Source organism: Anabrus simplex, chromosome 5, assembly GCF_040414725.1.
Source record: "Anabrus simplex isolate iqAnaSimp1 chromosome 5, ASM4041472v1, whole genome shotgun sequence".
NCBI lineage: Eukaryota > Metazoa > Arthropoda > Insecta > Orthoptera > Tettigoniidae > Anabrus > Anabrus simplex.
In genome coordinates, this window is record NC_090269.1 from 422,799,635 (window position 1) to 422,813,939 (window position 14,305).

The 14,305-nt window shown below is 40.0% G+C and overlaps 1 protein-coding gene across 1 annotated transcript in view; it reads left to right on the forward strand.

Annotated features, from left to right (window-relative positions):
• Positions 1 to 331: 331 nt before the first annotated feature.
• The window catches only part of LOC136875034 (zinc finger protein 239), a 49,214-nt gene continuing 35,240 nt past the window's right edge, over positions 332 to 14,305 (forward strand). Inside the window, exon 1 of the mRNA XM_067148756.2 lies at positions 332 to 645. Within this exon, the coding sequence (XP_067004857.2) occupies positions 484 to 645 (162 nt within the window). The 5' untranslated portion in view covers positions 332 to 483. The remainder of the gene's footprint in view (positions 646 to 14,305) is intronic.

Sequence of the window (14,305 nt, forward strand, 5' to 3'; positions counted from 1 at the left end):
CAAATAATCCTGCAAGTAGCACTGAGCACTGCTCTTTTCTTCAGTGTGGAACTTCGCAAGAGGGAAAACCCTAACCTTCTCGTAATTAATTCCAATGGTTCAATAGGTCCGTTAAGCGCTACAAAAATGTACCTAATATCAAGTAATGTGCCAATTTCAATCGGGTTTTCCCGTTCCTCTTTGATATTAAGATTTTGCCTTACATTGCAATTATTATTCACTTTGTATTTTCCATTCGGCAGTACTTTGTTATGCCGTGTATTGGCAGCCCTGCGTATTGTGGTTTTCGGCTATTGGCACGGTACGGCGCGGTACCTGTTGACTACTACTGCGTGCGACCTGCGATTACTGAAACAAGCGTTGATCTGCGCCTTCACTTTGGCACACAGATACAGCTGTAGCCAGTTTGCAAGCGGAAAGGAAGGATTATTCTTAATAGATTCTCAATTAGTTCTGGTTGTGTAAAAACCATAGTGTGCCAATATGGACGAGATAGAATCACTTGTGAAGTCGGACAGAAGAGTCATCCCGTTAAATGCCTGCAGGGTGTGTTTGTGGACGTCAAACCCTTCGCTTTTTTTATTTGGTGCAGAGTGCGAGAAAAATCGCACAAAAGAAAAATATACCGAAATCTTATCATATCCGGTAAGATATATTTTCTTAATATTTTTAGTACGGTATTTCTAAGTCTATGTTTGTTTCGTAGGCTACTTTGATCGATTGTTTTCTCTATTGATATACCGTAGCGGAAACATCATCATATGCTCTGTATATTTTTCTCCTGAAATTTGACAATCCTGCAGTAATGTTTATGAAAGGCGACTACCCTAACCTGTAACATTTTTTGTGTTGTAGTGTTTGTACTCCCGGAATGTGCATGTTTATACGGATTTTGATTTGTTCATGACTTGTACTGTACCAGCATCCCTACGGTAGTTCCTTGTATAGTGCGGGCAGTCCAGGCGAGCGTAAAATCCGGATATTTTTGAAGATTTATCTTGAACTAGCTCAGAATCAGAACTTTTTTACGGTACCGGTATTCTCTTTGATCAGAACTCACTTTATCCATCTTCGTTGCTGATAGGTACGGTAACGGAACTTCGAATTTTGGCATTCAACAATGGTCTTTCAAAAGGAAATGCCCACTTTATTCCATTAGGCCAAAAGAATAAAACGAACGCACTACACATCCGTCGATACTCCCCACTACTACAGTACCACAAGCGCCTGATGACTTAACGGCGTTCTAACCCTCCAAATATTAGCAAGAAGAGAGAATAAATGTTTCGAAAAGGGTTATCAACACCGAACAAAAGGAAGGTTGCCATGAGATATTTGTCGGCTGTCCTTTAACTCTCCTACAGGCTTTTAACAATAGGCCTACGCTGAACTTTTCATTGTAGCATTGTACGTCATTGGTAAACAATAACGTCTGAATTAACAATCACCGACCTTCCTTTCTTTTGTTGTAGTCGAGAAGAAAATACTAATAAATTCGCACGAGGACGAAGAGTGCCGAAGGTTCAGCCATTCTTCTTCCTCCTCCTCTTTTTCATCTGGTCCCATGGCTATACGAATCCCGGGTTCGATTTCCGGCCGGGTCGGGGATTTCAACTTCAATTGGTTGATTCCTCTGGTTCGGAGGTTGGATGTTTGTGCCCTGTTCATAATTAAATTCATCTTACGTCAGGCCCCAACCTATCAGACGCGCAGGTTGCCTGCACCAGGCCTCTCCGGAGGCCACCTGCCATTATTATTATTATTATTATTATTATTATTATTATTATTTACCGGTATCATTATTTATTATTACCAACATGTTGCAATTACGATAAACTTAAATTCGTCCCTCGCGAGGCTGAGTGGCTCAGATGGTCAAGGCCCTGGCTTTCTGAGCTCAAGTTGGCAGGTTCGATCCTGGTTCAGTCCAGTGATATTTGAAGGTGCTCAAATATCTCAATCCCGTGTCGATGGATCTACCGGCACGTAAAAGAACTCTCGGAACAAAATTCCGACATCTTGGCGTCTCCGATAACCGTAAAATTAGTTATTGGGACGTTATTATTATACTTGCTTCACATAACTTACTGTATCTTGACGGAAGTGAGTCGGAACGGGCGATAAACTCTTAACATGTGATACAGCACTCGGGTAGAAGTCGAAGGGTAATGAATGATGTTGCATTTCAGCGATTGAGAGTGTTTTCGCGATTTAACCAAAGAGTTTTAATATCCTACAGACGATCATATGAGAAAACATTCTGGCGTAGACTGGTTATTTCTCGTATGTTACTGTCACGTGGATAGTTCTTTAACAAACCTCTTTCTCATACAGTCAAGTATTAGACCTGCTCTATTATTGCTTAATTTCAGGGACCGCTTGCGATCCTGAGTTTCAACTTGTGATGTTTGTGCATATCCTATGTTTTATATTCATGAGACAAACACACTTTGTCTCTTGTACACTAGCCCTTTTCCTCAGGTGTCAATTGTGGTTGATGTTTAACTCTTTTAGGTTCCATTGGCAAAACTCTCGTTATCCAAAGTTTCGAACATGGCGCGGCTCGGACGTCGGAAGTAATAAACAATGGTTGCCAGCGTCAGCTTATTAAGAAAAATCTCAACACTGAAAAAAAACAGGCAATGTTAAGTGTCCGCTTTGTCAATACTAACAATAAAACTACCGGTACTAGTTCACAGACGGAAAAAATATCCAAACACCAAGAAGGGGTTGTGCGGGATTAACGAACGTTGGTAGGCATGTTTATACATCTGAAGGATGACATTGATTCAGATTTCCCGCAAACCTCATTAGTGTTACGTTAATAGCGGCCCAATGACGTTGCATATCACGATTGCTTTAAATACGGGCTGTACTGTGTGAGAGCGTTAGTTACCTGTGAGATTGGGTGGAGTGACTGTGAGTGGGTTGAGAATGCCTTTACGATAATGAAGAGGCCAATATCAACAGCTCACTGCAGTTGAACGAGAGCGTATAATAGGGGTACGTGAAGATGGATTTTCCTCCCGCGCTGTTGGAGAATGACTTGGCAGGAATGTCTCCACTGTGCATGCATGCTGGCAGCAGTGGTCACGAGAAGGTGCCAGTGATGACCGTGTGTTGGTTAGAAGGAGGCCAGGTGAGCGTCTGCATTCTACCTGTCTGCGGTGCTGACACACTGGACTACACTGGGGGTTCTGGTCTGGGAAGCAATTTCCTATGACAGCAGGAGCACTCTCATGGTTATCCCACGCGTGTTGACTGTGGATGTGTATGTCCATCTGGTGATTTGACCTGTCGTGCTCCATACATTCTCGTGGCACCATCGAGAGGGAGGACCACCGTATTTGGCGTATGGCTGTGGCACAGCGGACTGCGTCTGCAGCGGCATTTCGAGTGGCAGTTGGCACCACAGTGATGCAATGAACTGTTCAAAATCGGTTACTTGAAGGACAGCTCCGTGCCAGACGCCCTGTGGCGTGCAATCACTTACCTCAAACCACCGCCATTTGCGACTTCAGTGGTGTCAAGTGAGAGCTCATTGGAGGATGGAGTGGAGGTCCCTTGTGTTTTCTGATGAAAGCCGGTTCTGCCTTGGTGCCAGTGATGGTTGTGTGTCGGTTAAAAGGAGGCCAGGTGAGTGCATTCCAACTGTCGGCGGCGTGGACACACTGGACCTGCACCAGGTGTTGTGGTCGAGGGAGCAATTTCCTATGACAGCAGGAACACTCGTGTTTATCCCACGCACCCTGACTGCAGATGTGTACATCCGTTTGGTGATTTGACCTGTTGTGCTGCCATTCACAAACAGCATTCCTTGGGGTGTTTTCCAACAGGATAATGCACACCCCCATGCCGCTGTTGTAATCCAACATGCTCTAGAGTGTGTTGTCGTGTTGTCTTGGCCTGCTCGATCCTCAATCTGTCGCCAATCGAGCCTGTATGGGACATCATTGGACGACAACTGCAGCGTCATCCACAACCAGCATTAACCGTCCCTGTATTGACTGACCATGTGCAGCAGGCATGGAACTCCATCCCACAAGCTGACATCTTGCACCTGTACGACACAATGCGTGCACGTTTGCATCCCTGCATTTGACAGTCAGGCGATTATACCGGTTATTAATGGACCAGCGTGGCACATTTGAGATGGCTTTTCTCGCACGGATATTAACCTGTAGTCTTGTACCTTTAATCAATTAAATATGTTACCTTGACATATATATTGCCAAAATTTCCATATTCTACATTTCTTATTTCATGGTGCTTGGATAATTTTTTCTGCCAGTGTATTTAATACATATCACTTAATCTCTGGTACATGTTTTGGGAACATCATTACCGGTACATTCTCTTCATCAGCAACAAAATATTCGCAAAAATATTCTGCGGAATTGATCAAATTACACGCAGTGATGGAAAGAGTACAAGAAAAAAGTAATTGGGCTTGATTACGCTTACTTGAGAAATATTTTACTCAATTATGAATACGAATGACTTTTTCAAAAAGTAATCATTAAAACTACAATTACTTTACAAAATGTTAGTCTTAAGGAAATCACTGATTTTTGTGGGGGGGGGGCTTGAATATTACAAAAGTTTGCAAGCAAAAGGAATATATTACCGTTACTTCATTTTGTGTGTGTGTGTTGTTTTTTTTTTAGCATAGTAGCTATCATCACCAGGTGTATTTGTTACAAGTAATTTGATTATTTTTACTCAATTACTTCAACTGTGATTACTTGCTACCAGATAATATCAAATATCATACACATAAAAATCATTCCCTTTAACAGGTTTACAACTTTATAAGCCCCAAATTTCAGCTGTAAATAAAAATATTAACCCTTAGCTATACGGGACTCTCTTTCTAACATTGGTACATGTTAGCGGCATTCCATGCCACGGTATACATTCTTTTTTTCATCATTTAGTGACTCGTTAATGGCTTAAATTAATTTCAAAGGAGAGTTAAAAGTAGGTAACAGGTAGGGACCCTCTTAGAGGCAGCCCTGCCCAGGGAGTGACGCCCCTGCCTATGTGAGTCCCAGAGCGCACTGTCCCGGTGTGTAACATCTGGTAAAGGGTCCCAGCTCAGGGTAACGAGTGAAGACCTCAATGGCAGCAAAAGAATATGATTCGGTACAGTGGAGCTTGCGGAGGAGGCAACCAATTCCTCTGGGGATAGTACAGATGGAATCCACTGCTTTGTGGGATGAGGAGGGATCCTCAGAGGCTAAGGGAGTAAAACCCGAAAGAAAATCGTCAGTTACATTGGGCCTAGCAAGCCAGTAAAAGAGCTTATTTGTAGTTGCTTTCAAAACACATAAGAGCCTCAGAACACATTTATCAACTAAATTGAGACTTCAGTGTGAGCAGACTTATGTCAGGGATGATGGTTTATGTCCTGATGATAGGGTCTTGCAAAAATGCAAAAATCCCAGAGGCGACTAACGCGGGTGGGGACCATCAACTTACTCAGTCTCACAGGAGAATGTGAAGAACTAGTGGACCTCATGGAAAGGAGGAAATTAATGATACTGGAGCTGAGTGAAGCCAAATGGTGAGGGAAAGGGATGAAGAAATTAAGAAAACAGTATACACTGTATTGGCATGGAAATGACAAAGAGATGAGGAATGCTGTTGGTTTCACATGAGTAAAGGTCTAGAAGGAGTTGCTGAAATTCAGTATGTTAGTGAGAGAATAATAAAGGTGACTGTGCATTTAGGGAAAGAAAAACTAACTTTGGTACAGATGTATGCACCTCAAACTGGATGTTGTCAAGAGGATAAGAACTAGTTTCTTGGTGATTTGGAAAAAGTTATTAGTAAAGAGAAAGTAATCATTATAGGAGATCTGAATGCACAGATTGGGACAGATAGAACAGGATATGAGAACTTAATGGGACCTCATGGATAAGATGGAAGAAATATGATGATGATGATGCTTGTTGTTTTAAGGGGCCTAACATCGAAGGTCATCGGCCCGAAGAAATATAGAAGGTGAATATCTTGACTTCTGTATGACGAATGGGTTGGTGGTGGAAAATAGTTGGTTCAAGAAGAGACAGAGCCGTAAGATAACATGATACAGTTGGGGTGGACTACAAAAGACTTGAATTGATTATGTCATCTCAAGTGAAGGAAGGAGCAGAATGGTAACAGATGTCAGAGTAATACCCAGCGAGAGCCTTGACATTGACCACCGTCTATTAGCAGCGGACCTGAGAAACTTCTAAGTGCCAGAAGTACAGAACAGGAAAATACCAAACATCAAAGTATGGGAACTCCAGAAAACAGATAAGAGAACTGAGTACCAGAACTGGATAAAAGCCCTGTTACCAAGAGATGAAACGAAAAATGGAGGGGCAGAATGGCCCAGACTAAGGGACACAAACTGAAGTTTGTGGAAAGACAGGTATGAAAACAAAGGAAAAGGAAACACCGTGGTGGAATGAAAGAGTGAGAGCAGCAATCAGGGAAAGAAATCTCTTGCGGAAGGAGAGGGATTGGTAGAAAAATAAACCAGATCTTACTAGAGATGAGGCAAAGATCAGAAACCTCAAACAATTATACCGAAACAAGAAACTGGACGTTAAAAGAACAGTTACAGAAGAAGAGACTAAGGCATGTAAGATATTCACTCAGAAACTGGAGGAAGACAGCAGAGACAATAAGAAACTATTGTATAGTGTTATCAGAGGTAAAAGGAAACCAATGAATACCACAAAGGCACTTGAAGATGAAAATGGAAATCTGGTTAGGACAGAAAGTGACATGAGAGAAGTCCTGAAGAATCATTTTGACTACCTACTGAATAGACCATTCAAGAACAAATACAGAAGGCCAATTCCAGGCGTCACGTGTTTACATTTGTACATTTCTTTCTAACATATATATGAAACTTACCATCTAAACAAATTGAGATTTATGCATAATAACGTCTAGATGACACTTAACAACCTCCACAAATTTTGTTGTTGTAAATCTGATGTATGCGATTTTATAAAATTTTAAACGTAGTGATCAGTGCTTACGAGGAACGGACTTTTGACTTTATATGCCTTTACATTTTTTCTACATTCTGCGAATTGTGGCAACTTTTATTGATAATGTCAAGATCTATTTTATATGTGAAGGACAAGGGTACAGTTTGAAAAAAAAAAGAAAGAAAAAATGTGTAAGTTGCGTAATGTCTGCGTTATATAGTTAGAGGCGATCGTTAGCATGTTTACTTGATAGCGTTGTGGGATTACACACGCGAATCAGTGCTGTGGTGACATGGCATGAGGGGCTAATAAATCTTAAACTCCGCATCAAATACGATCACTGAATGATGAAATGTATATTTAATATCTCAGTAAGTGATGATAAGGAAAGGGTGTGATGGCGCAGCGGTCAAGCTGCTTGGAACCATCAAGACGGACAGGCTTCGAGTCCTGATTTTCGAGGTGAAAGTTGCGTCCGGTGGTTCGGATTTCGTGTAAAACATGAGGTCCCGTGGCTTATGATACTGAGACTATCGATCACATAAAACTAAAAGCTTAATTCCTCCTCTTCCTCCTAGTAATAATAATAATAATAATAATAATAATAATGTATATAACTACAGATACTGGTACTGACATGTGGCCTACTTAAGTAAAGTGTTTTTATGAACTGTCACGCATTTATCTAACACTAATAACAGTGAATGTAAAATGAACTAAAATATTTAAAAACAACTGAACATTCAACGCTTAAGTAGCCTACAGTTTGAATGAAAGCTTGGTCAGAAAAAATATAATAAAATGAAAAGAAAAAAGAAAAAAATGTTCATTCTGCTTCTGGTAGAGATTCATCAAAATACAATTTCCCATTTCAATTTCACTTACATTTAAAAAGCACTCTTCTTTCGTCGGTGGTTCACAAAACAGTTCAGCTTTATCGTTGCTCTTGCGAAAATTGGTTACAAAATAAATATCACCATTACTTTCAGTTATGATACAAGCATAATATTTTGAATGTTTCTTTCCACTGTATTTTCCAAGTACGAAGTCACCCACTTCAAAAGCCATATCACAGGGGTGGATTTTTGCCATCTGCTTCGATCTTGTAACCTAGATGTAGAGAGTGTGTGGTGGTAGTTTCGGAATAAAATTTTCTTGCCTGAACTATATATTTTTGAATGGCTCCACATAATGAATTTCGTGTGTTCCTGGTAGTGTACAGAAATGTACTTTTGTCGAAGTCCACAGAAAGAAGACCGACCGATTGTGTGATGTGGGTATTCTTTTTTAAAAACTTCATATTTGTCTTGCATTTTTCTCCAGAACTGTCTTTTACGGAGCTAAAATCCCTTGCTCGAGGAGATGGTTAATTGATATCTTCCGGATTGAGAAGTGAAGACTTCCTGCGCTTGCTGGAAGTAGATGAACTTACATCAAAGTTTACACTCAGCGCAGAAACAATTTGCTGTTTCTTCCGCGGACTCGCTGGTAAAGCATGTTCCGAACGCTTTACAGCTTTCCCCAATGTTTGTTTGCATTTATATCCATACAGTGGCATACCTGGCTCTGCAATCGATGTTGTTTTGTTGAACTTGAACAGGAAGTAACTGTTGGTAAGCCTTGAAGTTTTTACTGAGCTCTGTGTTTCTTCACTGATTCTCGTACCTGTTGGCGGCGTATGCGTAACTGGGCAGGTGTCATCTTCCTTCTCGCAATACCGTTTACAACGTTCCTTGTGCATAAGCGGCATTATTTAATATCACTTCAGTGTGAACACCGATTGCTATTCTAAAATACATCCTTTACAAGCGAGTGTGACATAGAAACTGAATCCTGTCGGCAGCATGTTGTGGTAGCAGGGAACTTTCCCGGTCGCCTGCTCGCAAGAACGCTGTATACACGTGACATATTTTACTATCAGCTTCATATGAATCCATTTGAAATTTTAAACAACTGATATCGCAGCTTGAAGGGCTGTTCATTATTGGCTTTGCATACTAAGTTTTATTCAACTTGAGCCACACACTTTTTGTGTACAGAAACTTTTATACCTTTTTTGTCGCGTGTTTACGCGGCCTGCAGCAATAAATTCGTTGCTTTATTACACATTATATAAACTGTTAATAACCTAAATAAGTACTTTACTGCGAAAAGAAAGAACATTAGAATTAACATTTACTATAATTATTTTCAGAACTTTTCATCATAATAAAGAGGAATTCCTAAAACTATTGAGAAATATCAATTGAATTTATCCTCTACATAAAGGTTCAATTAAGCATTCAATTAAAAACTGAAAGACAAAAATAAATGAATACATATCATTAAATTAATAAAATGTCATGTTTTATCTATCATAAAAACAAATTATTGAGTTTTATTTTAAACTTTACTTTTTCCTACGTGGGTGGACTAATCTCTGGAATCAGCCAGAAGCGGAAATCCAAGCCTACAATGAGGAATCTTGCATCATGTAGACAGAAACTGAGACAGCCTTAAAATCTATGCCTAGAGGAAAATCTTCAGGTGCAGATGAAGTGAATGCAGACATGATAAAGGCAGCAGGCATCCAGGGTAAACAGTAGCTGCACAGAGTACTAAATGCCATATGGACAGACAGCAAAATACCTGAAGAGTGGAGCAAGGGCATTGTAATTTCCTGTTTAAGGAAGGCAGCAGACGGAAACCAACTATAGAGGAATAACCCTGCTGTCTCATGGGCTAAAAATTCTACAGAAGATCATAGAAAGGAGATTGAGAACCATCATGTTAGAGGAGGAGCAATATGGATTCAGAAGTAACGGATCAACAGTGGATCTAATTTTTAGCACCCACATGCTGATGGAAAAGTATTGGGAGAAAGGCAAGAACCTGGTCATTGTATTCCTGGATATAGAAAAGGTCTAGGATAGTGTTATAAGAGATAGGATCTGGGAGTGCCTAAGGAAAAGAAATGTGCCTGAAGGACTGGTAAGGAAAATTCAGAGGTTGTACACTAGCTGTATACAAATTGGGTAAGGTCGATCATCATGGTTTGAGACCAAGTGGTGTTCAACAAGGAAGTGCACTGTCCCCACTACTGTTCATCACTGTTATGGACAATATAATAAAGAAAGTCAAGGAAAAGTTAGGTGAACTGAATGCAGTGGCATTTTCTGATGATATGATTTGATGATGATGCAGGGTAAACAATAGCTGCATAGAGTACTAAATGCCATATGGACAGACAGCAAAATACCTGCAGATTGGAGCAAGGGCGTTGTAATTTCCGGTTTAAGGAAGGCAGCAGACGGAAACCAACTATAGAGGAATAACCCTGCTGTCTCATGGGCTAAAAACACGTTCAATGTTGAGGGACCGGATCCGCCCCCTAGTGCGCTTCCCGCCAGTGCGCGTGACCTGGATCCGGCCCACGTTGCCATGCCATTTCTAAGAAGTCAGTGTGAGCTCAACTCTTGACGAAGACACATCGTATGTCGTACGCACCTTGAGTAGTGGCGTGATATATTTTCGTTCGCCATTCGTCGCTCACATCTTTTGGTGATTGTTTATGATTGCGGCAGTTGTGGCCTATATGTTACAACTTTGAATTATATTTAAATTGTTTTTATCGTGAGTGTGTGATGGCTCATTGTCGTGTTGATTTGTCCGGCAGTGATGATGAGTTTACGAGCGAAGGAAGTGCTGATTCTGAAACGGAAAGTGAGGACGAACCGGAACTCAACCCAACCTGGTCAAATTGAACATTTGGCTTGATGAATATACCATTTAGCAAAGAAAACAAACTGCTAATGCCGATACTGGGAAAAAACAAGCCAATTGACTGGTTTCTGTTGTTGCTTGATTCCAATTTTCTGGAATTTGTTTGTCATGAGACAAACAATTATGTGTTAGAGTTGCTTTGTGGGCCAAGCACAAAGGAGAAATTGCGCATTACGAGATGGAAGGATGCCAATATCAAAGAACTAAAGACATTTTTGGGTTTGCTGATTCATACAGGAATATTGCGAATGAGCAGACTGCAAGATTATTGGAAAACTCACAGGCTTTTCAACGTTCTTGTGTTTTGACAGTATATGAGCTGGGATCATTTTATACTTATATTACGATGCCTACACTTTTCCCTGGCTAGACCTATCAGTGATCCCAAACCCCAGTCATTAGACAGGCTAGAAAGGTGAGACAAATTGATTTTTTCAACAATAAAATGTCTAGCATTTATTATTCTTCACGGGAACTGTCCGTTGATGAAGTTATGGTTCTTTGGCGGGGTTGCTTGATTTTCAAGCAGTATATAAAGGGGAAACGTCATAAATATGGCATAAAACTTTATGCTCTAAATGAACCTGAGGGCCTCACTTTTAAATTTATTGTGTATGCCAGAGCCAACAACCAGTTGTCTGGAAAAGGACACTACAAAAATGGTCATGCATCTTTTGGAGCAACTTCTGAGTAATGGCCATGCCGTGTTTATAGACAATTATTATAATAGTTTTGTCCTAGCGTCTAAGCTCCTGTCAGAAAACACATACAGTACAGGAACACTCCGAGCTGACCGACAGCACAACCCTCCAATTGTGAAGATCGCAATACTGCCTAAGGATGGAATCATCTCTCAGTATGCTGAGGGAATTATGGTGGGCAAATGGAGGGGCAAGCGAGTGGTAAAATACATTTCCTCACAATTTGAGAACACAATGGTCACTGTCACAAATAAAAGGGGCCAAGAAGAAGAAGAAGAAGAAGAACCGTTGCCAATAGTGCAATATAATGCACACATGTCCGACTCGTTGGCTGAATGGTCAGTGTACTGGCCTTCGGTTCAGAGGGTCCCGGGTTTGATTCCCGGCCGGGTCTGGTATTTTAACCTTCATCGGTTAATTCCAGTGGCCCGGGGGCTGGGTGTTTGTGCTGTCCCCAACATCCCTGCAACTCACACACCACACATAACACTGTCCTCCACCACAATAACATGCAGTTACCTACACATGGCAGATGCCGCCCACCCTCATCGGATGGTCTGCCTTACAAGGGCTGCACTCAGCTAGAAATAGCCACACAAAATTATTATTATTGTGCACACATGAAAGAGACTGATTGGTGTGACCAACTCAAGGCGTACTATCCTTTTAAAAGGAAAACCCTTCACTCGTACAAAATTTTTTTTGTCCATATTCAATTGATGATCATCAATGCTTTTCACTTATACAACATGCACAATACCAGGCTTGGAAATCCGAAAATGGTTTTATACAATTTTCCCCTACAAATAGTGGAATCACTTCTGCCACCCCGTCAAGCAGAGCTAGTGCGCACTCCTGTAAGAAAGAACAACTTACATCGGTTGATGTAAAATGATGAGCAAGACTCCAAAGGAGGAACCAAACGCAAAAAGTGCAGGATCTGCTATAAAGCAGAAAGTAAAAACAATCAACGTTTGTCTGTTCTGGCTGTCCATATTTGTCGTGGCTTTACCCAGCTGGTTGCTTTGACAAGTACTACTGTTTTTGATTGATTTTGAAGTAAAGGTACTTGGTGCCTTCAATACTTTATTGCATTTGATATGTCTTCCTTATGCGATATTACAACTAAGATGACGAACATGACTGTTGCATGCAATTTTTAACAATACAAAATCATCCGACCAATCAGAAATAGGCTCAGAAAGTGCCAACTTCAATTAATGAAATAAATTTATAAAAATTAAAAGTCTCTTCGTAACATTTTGCTCCCCTTGAAAGGAGTTCTTTCAACTAACTATTGTAATCTTATGCCTATTTTTAAAATACTTAAATATTCTTATCATATGCATTAATACAAAACTCTATACATGCATATTTTTATGATTAAAAGAAAGAAATATTAAAATTATATCTTTGATGAAAAGTATCACTAAGTTAGAAATATCACAGGAAATCTTGAATTCAGTTCTTTTTGTCATCGCTTTCAATGGGAAGAGGGCATATCTTCTTGATGCTTCGGGTGAAAGTTCCACTAGCCGTCCGAACAGTGACAACCCTCACCTCACCATCTCGTCCAGGGTGAACTTGAACTATCCTACCTCTGGGCCACTCTAGTGGAGGGATGTTGTCCTCAGTTAACAGCACCAAAGAATCAACATCAATACGTCGATTGTTATCATGCCACTTGTTGCGTTTTTGCAATTCCTGCAAGTATTCTCGCTGCCATCTCTGCCACGATCAAAGCCGACGCGAAATCGGGAGGTTTCGGGTTCGGATCCCACTGGTGTCCAGTTGGCCATTTTTGTTCTGTACTTAACATCTCTTCAACACGTACTAAATGTACGTAACACAACCTAATAGGTTGAAAGTCAATTTTGATTGAAGTTTTATCATATTTATTTTTTACATAGTATTCCCCGCCCGGCTACTCATTCCTACCACCCAGCTAACAAACATTTCTGGGGAGAATACTGAATAAGAGTTTATTTAATGTAAGAACACATAATTAATGGTATATAATTTATTATAACATGTAAATATGATGTATAAATCCAGCATAATATTGTGCAACACACGGTAATAGTCCAGAACAATGCATCTTGTCACTAGAATTTTATAGAAAATTCCTTTCATAGGCTAGAAATTATGAGAAAACATGTGTCATATTCTTCTAGAAGCTTGACCAGGCAATGTATATAAAGAGGCAGTCTAGGGATTTGTAGTTGAGTTGTTTCACTTTACAAAGGTGAAAAAATGAATGTATCGTCCTAATTCAATACATCATATATTCCATCATTAGACGGGGTAAACAAATTCAAACATGTTTCAGCTCATTTGAGCCATCTTCAGTGAAAAATTAGGGGGGTTGAAATAATTTACATAACACAAGTTAAAAAATGCAAAAAAAACACAATGAAGTAACAAATGAAAAAACAAAAGAGAGCCTAGACGGAAACAAAATTAGCACAAATATACAATATTTACATCATTATGTGGAGCAAAAAATAACTCACTGCGACAAAATTCAGTGAAACAGGTGTTAAAGCAAAAATAATAATTGAAACTAAAAACAGTGTTAACCTAAGAAGAAAAGAAATTATAAAAAATGATACACAGAAATGAATGATAGGTGCACATGGTGAGGTTGGGGACCTCATAGTTTACAAAGTATTGGTTTTGCAACCTCACCGTGTGCACCTATTGTTCATTTCCATGTATCATTTGTTTTCATTTCTTTTCTTCTTAGGTTAACACTGTTTTTAGTTTGTTATTATTTTTGCTTTAACACCTATTTCACTGAATTTTGTCGCAATGAGTTTTTTTTTTTTTTTTGCTCCACATAATGATGTA